The sequence below is a fragment of the Balaenoptera borealis genome (assembly GCF_965194805.1).
Source record: "Balaenoptera borealis genome assembly, chromosome: 7".
NCBI lineage: Eukaryota > Metazoa > Chordata > Mammalia > Artiodactyla > Balaenopteridae > Balaenoptera > Balaenoptera borealis.
This window is the reverse complement of record NC_138864.1, coordinates 84,839,232-84,858,934: the sequence shown is the minus strand read 5'-3', so window position 1 is coordinate 84,858,934 and position 19,703 is coordinate 84,839,232. Positions and strand designations below refer to the sequence as shown.

At 39.4% G+C, this 19,703-nt stretch overlaps 1 protein-coding gene across 11 annotated transcripts in view; it reads left to right on the top strand.

Annotated features, from left to right (window-relative positions):
- Positions 1 to 19,703, top strand: part of PDE1C (phosphodiesterase 1C) — a 613,608-nt gene that overhangs the window by 500,001 nt on the left and 93,904 nt on the right. For all 11 annotated transcript variants that reach the window (XM_082399447.1, XM_082399445.1, XM_082399442.1 and 8 more), the window contains 5 exons: positions 4,309 to 4,422; positions 6,238 to 6,420; positions 7,353 to 7,419; positions 12,237 to 12,353; positions 14,654 to 14,794. In XM_082399447.1, the coding sequence (XP_082255573.1) occupies positions 4,309 to 4,422; positions 6,238 to 6,420; positions 7,353 to 7,419; positions 12,237 to 12,353; positions 14,654 to 14,794 (622 nt within the window). The remainder of the gene's footprint in view (positions 1 to 4,308; positions 4,423 to 6,237; positions 6,421 to 7,352; positions 7,420 to 12,236; positions 12,354 to 14,653; positions 14,795 to 19,703) is intronic.

Sequence of the window (19,703 nt, the reverse complement as noted above, 5' to 3'; positions counted from 1 at the left end):
AGAAAGAAAGAAAGAAGAAGATAAAATAAAATAAAGTAAAATAAAATAAAATAAAGTTATTAAAATAAAAAATAATTATTAAGAAAAAAAATTTTTTTAAGTAATAAAAAAAAAAAAATGGACAGAACCCTAGGACAAATGGTAAAAGCAAAGCTATACAGACAAAATCACACACAGAAGCATACACATACACACTCACAAAAAGAGAAAAAGGCAAAAATATATATATGTTGTTGCTCCCAAAGTCCACCTCCTCAATTTGGGATGATTCGTTGTCTATTCAGGTATTCCACAGATGCAGGTACATCAAGTTGATTGTGGAGATTTAATCCGCTGCTCCTGAGGCTGCTGGGAGAGATTTCCCTTTCTCTTCTTTGTTCGCACAGCTCCCGGGGTTCAGCTTTGGATTTGGACCCGCCTCTGCGTGTAGGTCGCCTGAGGGCGTCTGTTCTTCGCTCAGTCAGAACGGGGTTAAAGGAGCAGCTGCTTCGGGGGCTCTGGCTCACTCAGGCCGGGGGGAGGGAGCGGTACGGAGGAGGCAGGGCGAGCCTGCGCGGCAGAGGCCGGCGTGACGTTGCAGCAGCCTGAGGTGCGCCATGCGTTCTCCCGGGGAAGTTGTCCCCGGATCACGGGAGCCTGGCCGTGGCGGGCTGCACAGGCTCCCGGGAGGGGAGGTGTGGAGAGTGACCTGTGCTCGCACACAGGCTTCTTGGTGGCGGAAGCAGCAGCCTTAGCATCTCCTGCCCGTCTCTGGGGTCCGCCCTGATAGCCGCGGCTCGCACCCGTCTCTGGAGCTCCTTTAAGCAGCGCTCTCAATCCCCTCTCCTCGCGCTCCAGGAAACAAAGAGGCAAGAAAAAGTCTCGACTCTTCTGCAGCTCCAGACTTTTTCCCGGACTCCCTCCCGACTAGCTGTGGCGCACTAGCCCCTTCAGGCTGTGTTCATGCCGCCAACCCCAGTCCTCTCCCTGGGATCCGACCGAAGCCCGAGCCTCAGCTCCCAGCCCCCGCCCTCCCGGGCGGGTGAGCAGACAAGCCTCTCGGGCTGGTGAGTGCTGCTTGGCGCCGATCCTCCGTGCGGGAACCTCTCCGCTTTGCCCTCTGCACCCCTGTGGCTGCGCTCTCCTCCGTGGCTCCGAAGCTTCCCCCGCTCCGCCCCCCGCAGTCTCCGCCCGCGAAGGGGCTTCCTAGTGTGTGGAAACCCTTCCTCCTTCACAGCTCCCTCCCACTGGTGCAGGTCCTGTCCCTATTCTTTGTCTCTGTTTTTTCTTTTCTCTTTTACCCTACCCAGGTATGTGGGGAGTTTCTTGCCTTTTGGGAGGTCTGAGGTCTTCTGCCAGCGTTCAGTAGGTGTTCTGTAGGAGTTGTTCCACATGTAGATGTATTTCTGATGTATTTGTGGGGAGGAAGGTGATCTCTGCGTCTTACTCTTCCACCATCTTGAAGCTCCTCTGGTCACGAGTCAATTTAATTGGAGATCCATGAATCTATCCTCCTTGAAAGATCACTGTCCTAGAGTTGGCCTTAAAGTTTTTTTGTTTTTGTTCTTATTTTCTGGAAAAGCATATTAATGATGAAATTTTGAGCTTGTCCACAAATGAGAATGTATTTGTTGGCTTCACATATACATGGCAGTCCTACTATACATAGGTAGATATAGATATCTTGAATTATACCATATTTTTTTCAAAAACTGGTATTGTTATTAAATTGCTTTTTGATATTTGGCATGGTTGAAGTCTTATGGCCAGCTTGAATTTTTGTTACTTTGTAAGTAATATATTTTTTTCTCAACAATTTTTGCCTTTTGTTTTTTTATTCTTGGAGTTAAAAAATTACAACTGCATATGTTGGATTTCTTTTTCTGGTTTTATTTGATCCCTTTTCATCTACTTATAAAGGTTTTTCTTCAGTCTAGGAAAACTTATTTGATTAAAGCTGCTTCTATTTGTTTATTTCTTATTTCCCTCTTGTAGGAAGAGAGAATTATCTGGTTCTTACTTCCGTTAGTTTTGTAGTTTCCCTCATCATTTTTTATGTTTTGTCTTCTCCTCTTAGGTTTTGAGAGCTGAGATGTGTCCTATTAGGGATTCATGTCAATTCCTGGTAGAATCTTTAAGCCCCAAATCAAGGGAGAAAATTTTTAGAAAGTTTAAACTTACCCTCATTTTTCCTTGCCAGTGGAGAGTCAAAACAGGCTGGGGGTAGTTGGGCTCCTGGAGGTGAGAGTCAGAATTGGAGGCAGACTTAGCCAGGAATGTGTTTTGCTAAAGAGCTTCCATTTCTTATTTGGAATAACTCTCAGGGCTTGCCTCTGCAGTCTTCCCATTGTTTGGCAGGCTGGCTGTCCACTGTGTGTGAGGGACTGATAAACCCTTCCATGCCAACTCCCTGTCTCGCACTGCCTTTGAAACCAGAACACTTCCTAATGCTGCTAATGGGATCCACAGGCTAACCCTCACCTCCAAGCCTGCAGAGGCCTCTGCTGATTTCCTTTGCATATTTCCCTTTTGCATGTTGGAGATTCACAAGTCAGATAGCCACGACCCTCAATCTAATTTCCTCTGTATTTTACATCACTGAAATTCCTGGGAATTTATTTTGTATGGCTGACCCTCTTGCCTACTTTTTAAGGGTGATCCTGAGTTTTTCCTCTTTCTTTATTGTTGATCATTTTCATGTAGATCTGGAGGGGAGTAGTTTATGCCTTGCAGAGAAGTTGACCTGTGCTCTCTTATAAATGCAAATCCGAGGATATTTTGAAGTCAGGAAAGTGGGAGCAGCCTTGGGAAATGGAGACTTGATAATAATCTTAAGTATCCTGATAGCATGTTTCTCATCTGGTTACCTTTGATGACCAAGGTCACTGAATAACAACAATGACAATAATGATAACAAATGCCTTTTAAAAAACAACGGGGAAATGAGGGAAGTTGGTCAGAGTACAGACTTACAGTTGTAAGAGAAATGAATTCTGGGGACCTAATATACAACCTGGTGGTTATAGTTAGTAAGTACTGGTTTTAAGTATTGTATACAAAAGTTGCTAGAATAGTAAATCCTAAATGTTCTCACCAGAAAAAGAAATTAAATTTATGAGGTGTTGGCTGTATTAACTAGCCTTACTGTGGTAGTCATTTTGCAACATATATGTGTAGCAAATCATCATGTTGTGTAAGGACACAATGTTATATATCAATTATATTCAGTAAAGCTGAAAAAAATTACCAATCGTAGGTCACATGGTTGATGTGACTACATCAATAGCAATTTGATTGAATCTTTATTTCAACCTAGGAAATTTGGTGGTTGCTTCTTCATTTTATAGCTGACATTCAGCTATTGCCTGGGATTGCATAGCTAATACTCCGTGATGTACAATTCAAACCCAAGGTTGTCCTCAAAGTTTCTGTTCTTTGCTGCCTGTCAAAGAGCCTGAAGAGTTGTCCAATCTCCATATCTCTGTGGTATTTACAGTGTTCCCAGTTGCTGGTCTTTGATAATCTGTTGGCATTTTATTGCTCTCATATGTACTGAGTCCTTCTCTGTGGGGATAGTGTTCATATACATAAGAGGAGAGCATGTTTTATTGTTTCTCTTATACTGTCTGGAACTCTTGACTAGCAGTGGGAAAGGTCTTGTCCTCAGTACCTTGGTTTGTCATCCATCCTCCTTAAAAAAAAACAAAAAACAAAAACCAAAAAAAAAAACTAGGGTATTTATCTGCTCCTAGAGGAATTCTTCCTGTCCAGTAAAACAGTTTGCCTTCATGTATTCCTTATGCAGCCCTCTGTGGTTATTTTGGTGGTCTAAGTCTCCTCACCTGTCTTGGAACATGTGTGGGCCATGGGACTGCTATTCTCTATGGTCACAGCTGAACAAAGTACCTGCAATATAGCAGGATCTCAAGCAGTGTTTGGTGATGTTGTTGCTGGTCATGCTTTACTACATCCAGTTAGAACCAAAAAAATACGAAAATCAGAAGAGAAGCAAAATCACTGATAATTTAGGAAACTCTTAGCAAGATAAAAGGTAGTTAGAAAGTGTTGGGGGCTGTCAGTGCCTGGTAGATGAGAATATTTTTGTTCTTGATTTAGAGTGGAAAAAATGTGTGCATTTATTTTATAACTTGCTTCTTTGAGAAATACTGGTCAGTTCCATCATTAGATTTGTATTTTCCTTTCAGATATATCGGGATAAATAAAAACATTTAATGGCTATAAACTGTGTCCCTCTAATTGTAGGATTATCTTTGGTTTCCTCTAATTGTTTTTCCTCTATTCTAATTGAATCATGTCTTTTCCCCCCAGGTTACGGTCTTTGGTCAAGCAATTAGAGAGAGGGGAGGCTTCAGTGGTAGATCTTAAGAAGAATTTGGAATATGCAGCCACAGTGCTTGAATCCGTATACATTGATGAAACCAGGTAAGCTAAAATGACAAGAAGTTGATGTGGTAATATAAATTTTCTGTTATATGGCTTTTCTGAAATGTCCCCCATGGCATGCAGGAGGTAGCATTCAAATGATTGGTCTTGGAGCTTTAGTTTTCACAAACAAATGGGGTAGATTTGGACATCACATATCCTCTGTACATGCTCATTTATAAAAAGGAGCTAAGAACTTATCTCTCACATGCCCATTATGACAGTGAAGTAAGAAAATGTAAGAGGAAAAAAAGTGATTTTAAAACATCTTACCAGATTTTTAATCAAATGTAGAATTCGACTGGAATTATTGCATATTATTCATCTCAGCCTAAAAATTATGTTCATGTTTTAATTTACATTATCTATCTGTAAATGGAAGCTCCTGAAGAGATGGAGAAGCATTTGTTCTCTTAAACACCCAGTATTCCTCCCTTAATCCTTAGGTATGTTATTGATTTACTTAGCAGACCCTCTCCACTTGAATTATCCATAAATACTAAAGCACTTACGGTTACTATTGTAAAATGAATATGAAAGTAACAAAATTGCTTTTCTTTAGAAAAATGTGGAAATGGTAAACATGAAAGGCTTTTCTTCTTTTTTCTACTTCAGACAAGCTTCTCTGTTAGTATTTGTGTTGTATTACTTTTCTATGCCAAATTCTAATCCAAAAGGATTTCCCAGTAATCTTAAGAATCGTGTGGCTTGGTTTTCGGTGATATGCTTGGTTCCTAATTTAAGGAAATTTGATACCGTAGTTTTTTCCCAAATGTTACATTTTTCTCCCCTACCCCCCAATTGATGGGTCTAAAGGGAAAAAAAACAAAACAGAACTTTCCATTGACACCTGTTTTTACTGCTTATTTTTAGTAGGGCTTAGTATAAGTATAAAATACAACATTCAAAGTTTTATTGTAATTTATTACTACTTATATTCTGTTCTAGCCTGACCTATGAACACATTTGAAAAATCTGCTGAGCACACCTGACAGATGACTTAAATCACTGTGCTCAAATAAAGAACTGCATTGTTTTGGAAATTTTGCTTAAATTTAGACATTTAAGTTTCTGTAATGTCCTAACAAACTAGAGAGAATAGCAGTTGATATTATTTGGGTTCATTACTTCAGAGGACTGGGTTGATGTGATTTGGGTAATACTTTGCAAAGTCTTTCTTTTTCTTTTTTAAAATTTATTTTTATTGAGATGTAATTGACATGTAACATTGTATAAATTTAAGGTGTACAATGTGTTGACTTGATATATTTACATATGACAATATGATTACCACCATAACGTTAACTAACACCTCCTAATTATTATTTTTTGTGGTGGGAACTATTAAGATCTAGGCTCTTAGTAAGTGTGAAGTTTATAATGCAGTATTGTTGTCTATAGTTTTTAAGTGCCATTATTTTTAAAACAAAATAATGCCACATGGCCATCTATGAAATAAACCTCCCGGTGAATGCATTTTTAAATGGAAGGTTTAGATTCCATTCAAATTCCACAAACCATCTAGGAATAAAGATACTGGGTGCTCCTGAGTGCAATGTGTCTGGGACCTACAAAGCCTGAGACAAAGTATATTTGACTTTCTCTGATTCCTTTGTTCCTTTGTCCAGCCTGAAAAACTGATGGTGGGCTTTCACAAGCCTTGCCAGTAAGGTGCTGGATTTTTTTGTGGCCCATTTATTTTGGTTTCTTTGCACCTGTGTATGCAGGTGGGGTGGAGAGAAGGAACAGCTGCTTTGAACAGAGAGCTCTAACTTCAGATTTAATCTGTGTCCTGGTTCTGTTTCTTGGGTTCAGGAGACTCCTGGATACGGAGGATGAGCTCAGTGACATTCAGTCAGATGCGGTGCCTTCTGAGGTCCGAGACTGGCTGGCCTCCACCTTTACACGGCAGATGGGTATGATACTCAGAAGGAGCGAGGAGAAGCCGCGGTTCAAGAGCATCGTCCACGCAGTGCAAGCTGGGATATTTGTGGAGAGGTAAAGATGGCTGTCATTCAGTGACCAAAGCAGCAAAAGAGACACCAGTTTCTAATAACCGAAGGCTTTGCTTTGATGTCGTTTTGGTATCTTTATACATGCTGAAAACTCTAGGTGGAAACAGACAGTCTTGAATGAGAGATGGCAAAAACGTATCTCCGCAGCATCATTAGGACGAGCTTTTGCCTTTGCTTTGAATTCTTTTTGTTAATGTTAACTAGAGAAGGTTTAGTTTGAGTTGAGTCTCTAATTTTTAAAGAAGGACGTCTCATCCATCATCATGTGACACATATAGATGATGTCTACATTTGGAACAGGTCAGGGATGCTTTGTTGAGGGTACTGAGCCAGGGAGGAGTCCATTCAAGGTGTTTGAGTTGCCCATGACACTTTCCAATTTTGTAAGTCACTTTGCTCTCTGAAATTAAATTGCCCCCCTTCCCCAGAAATGGATTCCAGAAATCGATTTATTCTTCCTACAACCCTTATCACACAATTACACGTTTTAGAAATGCCATGGTCAGCTCGAAGTTCTCTCTAGTTTTTGACAGTTCTAAAGAACAAGCTCTTCTAGATGGGTTGCCCATAAGAGTTCTTTTTCAGGTTAAAGTACTACATTACATACTGTCTGTGCTATACTATAATTCACTTCCAGCAGAAGAGGAGACCCATTTTAATAATTTAATTTCCAATTTGGGGCACATAGACTTAATTTTTTTTATTTCCAATGCTGTACATGTTTGGGATTGCTTTAATTTCATTTCATAGGCCACTTGAATGACTATGAAAAAGGTTATAAAAGAAATTTTAGGCTCCGTGGGTCCATCAGATGACATGACTTCTTGTTAATTGTCAGTACTGGTATAAGTCTGTGGCCTGCTAATTCTTCTTTGTAAGACATAATATTGCATTTTTCCCTTCTGACTTTGCCAGAATGTATAGACGAACATCAAACATGGTTGGACTGAGCTACCCACCAGCTGTTATTGAAGCATTAAAGGTAATACCAATGAAAAGGTCTTATAATGTTCAAGGTACCTTATAAAAAGTACAGTTAAATTTCTTGTTAGAAAATAAGAAATTTTCATTTACAATTCTATTTACAGTTTTCCTAGTCATTCCTGACTTTTTGCCTTCATTATGTTTTTGCTATTCATTCTAACAGTATCACTATCTTTTCAGCCTTTGTACTGCCAAATTTTTAAAAAATCGAACTCTGTGTGGATTTCATTTCTTTCTACTCTCTTGGAGTGGTTTAGTGATCTGTATAGTGATCTGGCATTATGAGACTCAGTCTGACTTTGGCTGTAGGAGAGCAAATTTGTACTGGTTATAAATATTCAACATTAAGAGGATCTTTGGTGATTATAATTCTACCATTATCTGCTTACCTGCTCTATATCCATTTTATAGATGAAGAAACTAAGACTCAGTGAGACTAAAAAAAAAAAAAAGACACAGAGACAGAACTGAGGTTTGATACCAGAGTTCCAGGCACATAGTAAGCTAAGCTCTCAGTAACATATTACTGCATGAAAGTATGTCCCCCAGAGCCCTTGTCCTCTTCATATATCCTACTGTTTTCCCAAGTCGCTCACTGAGCCCAGAAGTTCCATGGGAAGTCACACAGATGCTTGAGTTTAAAGGGGCTAAATCCTGCAAGATGACTCCCAATCAGACAAGCTCTTGGAATTGTATAGAGTATCTCTAAGAGCCCCCAAGTAGATGTAGTCCTGTAGAAGTGTGTTCATTCAGACCCATTGGTCTAAGGATATCCCAGCTGTGCTGAAGCTGAGTTGACTTCTGGATTTGAAGGAGGGGCCGTGCTAAGGTTCAGGATCACAGAGCTGGTTGACATTGCCTGGCGTCTACACAGGGAGTTGTGTCAACTTGCTCAGGGGCATCCCAGCATTCCGACTCTTCTTAAAGCTATTTTAGTCTTTCTCTGAAACCTGAAAAGTGTATTCCTGACGAAATTTTCAGAAGATAATTTAAATTCTCTTTTCACAGAATCAGAGGTGGGAGTGCTTCTTGATCAATTTAATGTCAAGAGAGGGCCCTTGAGGGTCATTTTGATTTTATATTTCATAGTCCCTTTCTCTTGACTCAGAGACATTCACTAGCTGAATTTGGGAGACCCTATATATTCAGATCCTCAGTTCTCCATTTTATGTTTCTTCTTAAGTCATCTAGGACAGCAGTCCCCAAACTTTTTGACACCAGGGACTGGTTTCATGGAAGACATTTTTACACGGACGGGGGGTGGGGTGGGGAGGGTGGTTCAGGTGGTAATGCGAGCGATGGGGAGCGATGGGGAGCAATGGGGAGGGATGGGGAGCGGCAGATGGAACTTCGCTCGCTCGCCCGCTGCTGAACTCCTGCTGTGCGGCCCAGTTCCTAACAGGCCACAGACTGGTACCGGTCAGAGGCTGGGGGGTTGGAGACCCCTGATCTAGGACAGGTAGGGTGCTCAGGAGGGAAACAGCAAGAAGACACATGTTTTCTCTCCCTCCTCTTCAACCCCCACTCTAATGCCCAATAAATCATGGTGTAATTTACAGCAACGTTTCCCATTTAATCTGTGAAATCACTTCATGAGATCTGATGTTTCATAACACCCACTATGAAGTTGCATTGATTTTCATAATTGAACCCGAAACATTCAGTGAAAATCTTGGGAACATTAAAAGCATCTTTTATCCTTAATTTCTTCCTTTATCATGAACATAAATACAGGTGATTATACCAGTACTAAGAAATTTATGAAAATATTTCTTCCAAATTGGAGCATCTTTTGTATGCAGAATAATTGAAGAAATGTGGAACAACCTGTGATGTGCATGAATTGTTGTTTTATGCTTAGGGAAAAGTAATTCTCAGAGGCACACATGTTGGCTTTCTGAGGGGAACGTTACCTTGATGATTCAGACAAAAAGTAAATAATAACTCTCTGAATTGCTATCCTTCTCCACACTATTGCTGATATGTACAGAAGGCTAAAGCTGTTGTTTCTCTTGGTTGTATGCTCTGTTTACTGCAGAAGTTCAAGACCTTTTTACAATGTAATATTTTTCTGCATCTCTAGACTCCAGTTTTATTTTCAGTGGATTGGAGGTGAATTGGAGATATGACGTAGATTCTTTTTTTACGTAGTGCCTGTTAGAAAAAGGTTATTTTCACTCCACTGCCAGCAATTTATATGGAATCACTATTGTTTTCTTCTATTACAGAAAATTTCCCCAAAGCCTGAGAGAATACAAGTCAATAAAATAATCATCGTGCTACTGTCATGTTTACCTTTGTGATTAATGTAAGAACATGGCATAAAATAACATTTAAGTAAAGAGAATACTTAACCACCACCAATTCCTAAATTTTAAATATGTTGCAGTTTTGTTCTTTTTATTTGTTTCCATGCAATGAATACTTATTTCTAATTTGGGGTGTTTTATCTCTAACCTTCTAAGGTGGTGTTATTGGAAATGTAGAATTGTGCTGTTCTTTAGAAGGGCATCTGTTGTGTGACTCAGGAAGAGACACTCTGGACAGACTCCAGGTTTAAAATGGGAGGAAATGAGGAGGTTCAGGCTTTCTTCACTTTAGACTAGTAGGAAATTCATGCAGTGTTTCCACAGGAATGGTGCTTGGGCCAAATTTGCTAAGAAAGGAAGAATGGTTTAAGGTGCTTGTTAAAATGCAGATTCCAGGCCACAAGCCAGGATTCTGCAGAGCCCTCCACCAGAGAATCGACATTTTTTTCTGAGTACCCCAGGTGGTTCTAAAGAACACTGAAATTTGAGAATCACAGCTAAGACTTCCCAAAAATGAGGGGCTGGAGTGAATGTCTATCTCACTGTCTATATTTACTCATCCTTCTGTTTCTCTAAGACTTAATATTCAGAATAAATCTTGACTTTTTACTATGATAATCTCTTGATTTCCAGTGTTAGAGAGCTTTTCTCTTTTTCATTCATTCCAGTGAAGAGGATTAAAAATTGTCAGATATGACAAAGGGTTTTCCTATCTACTGAGTTGTCAGTGGACTTTTCTTTAGGACTATTGGCTAGACAGTGGCTGTCATGACAATGTCAATTACAGTAGCCAAGGTGAAGCTTTAGGTCTTGGATTAATCTTAAATGACCCCACTGTCTATGGCCTAGGCCCTATTGGGGTATTTAGGGCGTGAGGCTTGGGTCACAGCATGTATTCATTGAGTTTACAATGTCATCTGTCAGTAATGGTATCACTAAGGGGTTTCAGTGGGGTTATTACCTTGTTCTGCTACCAGTTGGCATTAGACACTTCATTTCATCTCTCTGAGGTTGCCATCTGTGAAACTGGGGAAAGTGATACCCGTTTCTAGAGTTGTGAGGGTTTGCAAATGTGTATCAACACTTCCCACTGTGCCTGGCACAGAAAATGTCCTTAATACTTGTAGCTATTTCTTTAGTTATTATAGTGGAGGAGAAATTATTGAAGGCTGAGGTGAGGTTACCACTAAGTGTGAATTGAAAAAATTTATTTGAAACCCTTTTGGAAATGTTTGGTTTCACCTATATACAATTTGGTTTTCCTGTGCCCTGGCATCCATGAGAGAGACTGTTCATGGTCTTGGGGTGATCTTGATGGTTGGGATATTTGGAGAGGGACAGGATTGGGATGGATAGATGATGTTGGAATGCAGTGAGGGCTGAGGTGGGAGTCACTGGATCCAGCAGTTCCTGAGAGCCAAGGTCTCTTCCAGGGGACCATCTGACACCTAGCCTGGACTCAATGTGGTCTCATATGGCTCCTTATTGTCACACTCATGGCAGCACACTTTCCTTAACCACTGAAAGGGAGACTCTTGGTATACTGAGAAACCAAATGCCTATTGCTTTCATTATTGCTTAAACACACCTTTGTTCATAACACCCACAAGTAGCTAGTTATAAGTCAAAGACACATCAGACAATGTTTACCTATATTTTGGAGTCGCTCTTTATGGACAAATAAGGCTTTGAACCTCAGGAGCGGTGTGTGTGGAGTGTGTTCAGCTTAGCTCTTCGTTTTACTTTTCCAGTAAAGTGACTTACAGACTTGAGGGCTCAGTCCCCAGATCAGTGACTCCAGAAGTGGTAGCATTTTTCCATCCCATGAAATGAGGGCTCTCTCCTTGCTTTCAGCTCAGCAGTTTGGATTGTTGAGGTGACACATTATTTTGTGATCTATATCATGCATGTTTCTGAACATTTTTAAGTGGGTTAGCATTCTCAATGGTGGACTAAGAGGAAGTCAGTAGATAGTATCATGGGGCTTGGGAGACGTTTAGAGTAGGGAACCCCCTAGGTTATTGTGAAATCAATTAAAATTTTGGAACTCGGCAGAGATAGTAGAAGGTTAATGGAAAGAGCCTTAGTTTAGGCATCAGTTGAACATGTGTTCGTGTTTTGTCCTTAGCACTTGCTTGCCATGGGTCTTAGGGAAATTAGGTGACTTCTCAGTTTTCTCATCTGTAAGATGTGACTGATCATACCTACCCCTTAGAGTTGTCTTCAGGAAAGATTACATGTTTATCACTGATCAGAATGCCTAGCATATGGTAGGTACCCAATAAATTATAGCTATTGTTATTACTAATAAAACTATTGAATATTTTATCAGTAAATGCTATGTAGGACTGCCATATTGGAAACAGTTTGAGAGTGGAAAGGGTATTAGAGTCTTAGGCTGTGAATACCCAGGTGAGTGCTGTGGGCTAACTCCAAAGTAGGGAGATTAGTAGCTGTGTAAGTGGCTACCAACCAATGAATTATTTCTCTCCATCCTCTCCTGTAGGATGTGGACAAGTGGTCCTTTGATGTCTTTTCCCTCAATGAAGCCAGCGGGGATCATGCACTGAAATTCATTTTCTATGAATTACTCACACGCTATGATCTGATCAGCCGTTTCAAGGTCAGTGTCTAATTGAAAAAAAAAAAACTGCACACATTTGTCCATCCTTGCATGATTTAGGGGCTAAGACCAAGAGAATCCTTTTAATGTAGACTGAAAACTCTCTGGGGTAACTTGGGAAGCATCATCTGGACAGCCACTGCCATGAACTCCTCTGTGGTGGGAACTTTTCATTACTCCCTTGTCTGGTGGGCTCATCAGCAGGGGAGAGGCTGGAGCTGCCCATTTAGATCCCAGTCGTCCTAGAGGTATGGCTGGAAGCCTGAACCAGCAGAGCTCCCCCGCTGGCTCTGCCCACAGATCTCATTTCAGCGAGACTTCGTGTGCTAATGACCACCACCAGCAAGGAGACAGGAATGGAGACAGAGTGCACATCTGTTATCTCCAAAAACTTCTCTTTCGGCCACTTGGCTCAAATTCACACAGATATTCTCAGTTATCATCTGTGACAGATCATTGGTATTTCCCAGCCATTCATGCTTCAAATTAATTCTTCACCTTTAAGTAAAGAGCATGAATCGATTCCAGTGTTCCACCTCCTCAGCCTTCTAATTCCACAGACTCTGGAGGTGGGGTCTGGTTCTCCAGGGAACTTGAGCATCATCTGCTGGCGTCTGTCATATCATGCCAATTACATTCCTCTCATCATATGGATGAGTCTCCGGAAAATGCAGGTCTTTTTCTGTATAACATATTGATTTCTCTGGGCAGCATGATTCTTTATCACTTTCCTAAGGACTGCACATTTTGGGATATCTTTCTTACATAGCCATAAGCACTTTATGGCAATGGTCCTTAATTTCTTTTGCATCAGAAACCTGCTTGGGGCTTCCCTGGTAGCGCAGTGGTTGAGAATCTGCCTGCTAATGCAGGGGACACGGGTTCGAGCCCTGGTCTGGGAAGATCCCACATGCCGCGGAGCAACTGGGCCCGTGCGCCACAATTACTGAGCCTGCGCGTCTGGAGCCTGTGCTCCACAACAAGAGAGGCCACGATAGTGAGAGGCCCGCGCACCGCGATGAAGAGTGGCCCCCGCTTGCCACAACTAGAGAAAGCCCACGCACAGAAACGAAGACCCAACATAGCCATAAATAAATTAAAATAAATAAATTAAAATCAAGGTGTTGAAAACTTCAAGGAAGAATCCACTAAAAAAAAAAAAAAAAAAAAGAAACCTGCTTGAAGATCCGATGGCTCCTCAAGACCCCAGAAGAAAGTTCCCGTGCACATGCACACACCTTTACCTAGCATTTCAGTGGCTCATAGATCTCCAAAGAACAGCCCAAAGAACCGAGGTTCATTGGATCTTCATTTTTTAAAATGATAATGAATTAATCTCTCACATCTAAAAGGCTATATTTAAATTTTAAAAATCCACAAATAGTAAATATGGAACAATGTGCCCAAGGAAGAACATAGTATGGATTCTCATGAAGCACTCTAGTAGTATTTTCCTCATTTTTTCTTATGAATGTGATTTCTAGTCTCCTGGAACATACACTCTCTCCTTTTCCCCCAGTCTTGTAATTGATAATTTACCCCAAACCAAGGAATTGATCCAGAAAACTACACAATGAATGTTTTCCGAGTCTCCTTATTTTGTACAGGCATTCTGCACTTGCTTACTTTCTGCCAAATAGGAAACGAAGGTGTGTGTGTTATACATACTTGAGACAGGAAGCGGCTAGGATAACTGGAAGTATTTTTCCAAATTGCAAGGCACCAATAATAAATTGCCAAGTAATAAACACAAGAACGCAGCTTGTTTCTGTTATAGAACAGACTATCACTTGTGTTTTGGTTTTTTTTTCTCACCTGTCCAGTGTACACATTACTCCTTCTAAAGGGTGGGGTTTTCAGAAGGCGGCAGCTTGTGTTTGTTTGCAATCATTTTATAGCTTAAGATCTTTGTGTACTTATGTTTTCCCACAAGTAAATGAGATGCCGCATAGTATGTGTTCATTTATTTCTCAGGAAATAAAGACTTGAGCCTTTGCCTGAGAAATAAATGAGCATGTACCTTTTTGCCCTCAATGTCCTTGAGATGATCCTGTGTCATTACCCTGGGCCTCTGAACTGGAAAACAAAGAACAATTTGCAGGGTGGACCAGGGACGTCCTGTTAGATTTTCAAATTATCCAATACTTTGTTCAGTGTCTTTTATTAACTTAGAGAAGTTCTAATGTCCTCATATGATATCTTACGCCTTCAGAAAGAGGCAGCTAGAGTACCTTAGACTTTTGCATCGTCACTCAAAGCTGCTAAATCACTAGCTAATTAACCTTGCCGCTCTCTTTCAGATCCCCATTTCTGCACTTGTCTCATTTGTGGAGGCCCTGGAAGTAGGATACAGCAAGCACAAAAACCCTTACCACAATTTGATGCACGCTGCCGACGTTACACAGACTGTGCATTACCTCCTCTATAAGACAGGAGTAGCAGTAAGTACAGATAGAAACTCTTAGATTACACAAAACATGTGATAATGATTTTTTTTTAATTGGAGGCTGTTTCTATTCTGATGAGGTTGAACCCACAAGAAGTGCATTGTTTCATGGACTTCCTGTTCCCCAATAATTATCTAACCAATCATGGAAAGTCTTGGGGTTCCTTACTGCCTTTGAATTTTTCTCCATCTTGGACTTGATGAAAGAAATATCTGGTAGTGCCTTGTATCCTTACTAGGCTATGGCCAAATTAAGTATAATTTCTATAACTAAATATGTATTTCCAGATATGGAGAGTGGTACTATTAATCTCTTGCTATGGTCAGTTACAATGATATCCATGCATATTGAAATCGTATTGAGTATACTTGGGAACCATGCTGTACACAGTTAGCTTTTGGTTTAAACCAGTAGATCTTTTTCACAAGGACTCTGTTTATTCTCATCTTATTTATGTGCATTTGATTTTTTTGAACCTAAGGATTAGTCTTTACCTCTAACCATTTGGAATTTTCTTGCTTGTTTTGAACGTTTTAGCTCTTTAGATATTTTTGAATCTCTTTTCTATAATTCATTGCATTAACAGACCCACTCAACTTGGTTATCTGTGCCTTTGCCCTCTTTACCTTAATATAAGCCATTCATTTTAAATGTATAGCTGTTAGTGACAAACAGCTAGGTCTCTATAGTAAATAGAGGCTGTGGCTTTTTACTTTGAAATCTTCTGAATTGACATGGAGATAGACATTTTTTGGGGGTGTGGTTATTAACTAACCCATAAACCCAGTACACATTTGTTATCTTTTTCTGCTAGGGCGTGTTGAGAGGCTTGGTCTAATATCTCATATTAAATATGGAATAAAGTGGGAGGAGTGTGGGCTCTAGAGCTAGATATAGTTGCATATAAATCCTTGCATAATTACTTATTAGATTTTGTGACCTATGATAAATAGCTTGAATCTCTGAGTCAGGATTTCCTCATTTCTAAAATAGTGAAAAATATTCTGTCTGTAAGAAGTACTGTGATGGTTAGGAATAAAGTATCAAAAGTATGAAGTGCTCTGTCTCATAAAGGAAGCTCAACAGTTAGAAATTGTTGTTATTAAAGATTTCCCCCAAACCTCTCAGCAGTTTTCATTTTTTCCTTACTGTAAAGCTGATTTCTTAAAAATATTGCTTAAAGAGATGCTTTTTAAATTTTGGAAACACTACATAGGAAACCTGTTTAAGATGATAGTTTTTGCCCAAAATTTAGAGCAAACGTCATAGTTAATGGTGGTTCAATAAAAGCATGGAGCAAAACAGGGATGCTGATATTAATATTGCTAGTGAGCATTTTTCTGGAGCTCTCAGTCAGTGCAATATGGTATCTACAAAAGTTGAAGAAGCATCCTATGAAAATAATTTGATCATCTCCTTTAAAAAAACAACAAAAAAAGCCAACTGTAAATTATTAGATCATATAAAAGGCCTCAATAAGATATGGATAAAATACCTGTCTTATACACTGGAAATTAACAAGTATAGTAGAAAAACATACATTCCCAACAGTTATTAAAAAAATCTATAAATTACCCATGAAGAACTTCAAAATTAATGAAAAGGAGACTGTAAAACTAAATTAAGGGTACAAAAATAACGTTTAAATAAGTGAAGAAATACACCATGTTTTTAGTGGAAAGCCTCAGTATTAAATAGATGTCAATTTTCCTCAAACGAATGTTTATAGATTCAAAGCAATACCAATAAAAATTCCAGTAGGATTTAACATGAAACATGATAAGCTGAGTCTAAAATTTATGTAAAATAGATATTTAACAACCTTAGAAAAAACAGTTTTGAAAAAGACAATGTGTGTGGTGGGGTAGTTCTTACTCTACTAGATGTTAAAATATCTGCTGAAGCTATAGTAATAAAAACAGTGTGGCATTTGTGCAAAAATAGACAAATATATCAATGGAATTGATTGGAATTGTAAAAACTGAACCCAAATATTTATTGAGCACTTTTTATGTGCCAGGTACTTCTTTACAGGATGAAGATACATTGGTGCTCTTACAGAGCGTGCATTCTAGTGAGAGGTTACAGATGGAAGACAAATGAAAAAGTAAACAAGAAAATATCCCTAGTGTTCTGCAGAGTATTAAAATAGGGCACCCGCATAGGGAAAACTGGGAGTTTTATTAGATAGTCAGGAAAGACATCTTTACAGAAGTAATGTTTAATCTGAGACAGTTGTGATTTTAGGCTTGAGCCATGCTAAGAACTGAAGAAGTTATGCCAGCGGAATTAGTGCAGGATTAGTACAACATCCCTCATGACTAGAGGGAGTCAAAATGTACAAAATATACACTTTCATTTATAAAATAAATAAGCCATGGGGATGTAATGTACAGTATGGTGACTATAGTTAATAATACTGTACTGTGGATTTGAAAGTTGTGTAGAGAGTAGATCTTAAAAGTTCTCATCACAAGAAAAAAATTCTATAACTATGTGTGGTGTGGAGACTTACTGTGGTGATCATCTTGCAATATGTACAAATATTGAATCACTGTGTTGTACATCTGAAACTGATGTAATGTTGTATGTCAGTTATACCTCAACTGAAAAAAAAAAAGTCCCTCATGAGAGAACAGCTTTGCTACATTCAAGGAGCAGTAATAAGGCAAGCACATGAGGGGGACAGAGGTGCAAGATAAAGTTGGAGGAGAAAACGGGAGTCAGACCAAGTCAGCTTTGTAGGCCTGGGTAATGAGTTCCAGTGTTATTCTAAGTACAGTGTGAGGCAACTAAAGGGTTTTGACAATGGAATGAGATGATCTGATAAAGACTAGACAAGGATTACCATGGAGGGTGGATCTTGAGGCGGCTTGTTAGAAGAGATACTGGTGAGATAATGGTAGTTTGGACTAGGAGGGACATTGCTGGGATATAGAGACCAAAAGTTCTGTCTCTGAGGTAGAGTTAAAAGAATTGGGTGGTGAATAGGATTTGGAACACTAAGGAGAGGAATCAAGAGGACATATTAGATTTTTGGTTTGATAAACAGGGTTGATGAGAGAACCTGGTAGCAAAGCAAGCTTTAGGGGAAGGGAAGTCAAGAGTTTTGATTCAGACATGTTGAGTTTAAGATCCTTATTAGGTAGCATTGTGGAGATGTCAAGCAGGAAGAAAACTAAGGAGTCTAGAGTTCTGGAGAAGGGTCAGGGATGGACATAGAGATTAAGCATTCAGGGGCATATCAATATTATTTAAGAACATGGAACTAGATGACGTGATATAAAGAGAGGGCATAAATAGAAAAGTAGAGGGGCTCTGAAGTGAGTCTTGGAGCAGTTCTAAAGTTTAAAATGAGGGTAAAGAATGAGGGCCAACAATAATAACTAAAAAAGTATGGCCAGTAACATTGGACAAAACGCAAGAGAGTGTGGGGTTATGGACACCAGGGAAAGAAAGTGCTCCAAAAAAAACTGTGACTTATGAGGGACATGCTGAAAGGTCTAGTGGGATGAGGACAGAGAAGTGACCACTGCCTTTGGTAACATGGAAGTTATTGGTGCCCTTGTCATGACCAGTCCCAGTGGTTTGTTGGTGATGGAACAGGGACTGGAGTATAAGGACAGAATCACAGGTGAGAGGGTGAGGACACGTCTATAGAAAACAATATTAGAGGGAAAATTACTCAGTTCAAAAAATGTTTTGGGGACAGTTCATTTGGAAAAAAACATACTGTTTTTGTCCTACTTGAAATCATTCACCAAATATCAGACAAATGAATTAAAGATGTGAGCATAAAAATTTGATTATATTAGAAGAAAATATGAGGATATGTGTATAGCCTTGAAAAAGGAAATCCTTAAATAAGCCTCAAAACATGAGTTATATAACAAAATATTGATTATTTTGAGTACATGGAAATTAAAACCTTCTGTAGAATAAAAAACATCACCATAATGAAGTAAGTACTTGAGGAAAATACATAGAGAGCAAGGATTAAGATCCAGATTATATAAATAAATCAACAAGAAAATGGCACAAATTCCATGGAAAAATAGGAGGAAACACATTGACAGAGTTAAGATTCTCCTATCGTAAAGTCTCTGTCATGGGCTGAATTTTGTTCCCCCTCCCTCAAATTTATGTGGTGAAGTCCTAATCTCCTGTGCCTCAGAATGTGACTGTATTTGGAGATAAGAGACTTTAAAGAGATAATTCAGGTAAAATAAGGTCATATGGGTGGGCCCTAAACCAATATGATTGGTGTCCTTATAAGAAGAAGGGATTAGGACACAGACCTGCATGTGTACTGAGGAAAGACCTTGTGAGGATACAGAGAAAAGGTGGCCCTCTGCAAGCTGGGAAGTGAGCTGTCACCACAAACCAACCCTCCTAAAACCTTGATCTTGGACTACTAGCCTCCAGAACTCTGAGAAAATAAATTTCTGTTGTTTAAGCTGCCTAGTCTGTGTCGTTTTGTTATGGCAGTTCTAGCAAACTAATACAGTAGCAGAGCCAGGATTTGGTTTCAGTCTGACTTCTAAGGCCATGTATTTAAATATTTAGCCATGCTTCTGCAATGCTGGTGGCAAAAAAGAACCCCTTATATTCTTACACCTCAGTATCCTCATGTGGTACTTTAAAATACTGTGGTGAGGATCAAAATGGATGTGAAAATATACTTTGAAATCATCTGTTTGACATATCTTTAGTTAATACCTACTGTGTACAGTGTACTATGGAGATATAAAGGTGAATCATACACAGCCTTTTTACCCCCTAGAAAATCTCTCAAGTCTTTATACTAATGCAAGTTATCATTACATAGATGTTATATCATAGCAGCCAATGATCATGATGTACTGCATACTATTCTTAAATGAGCTCATTTGCCATTTGCCGT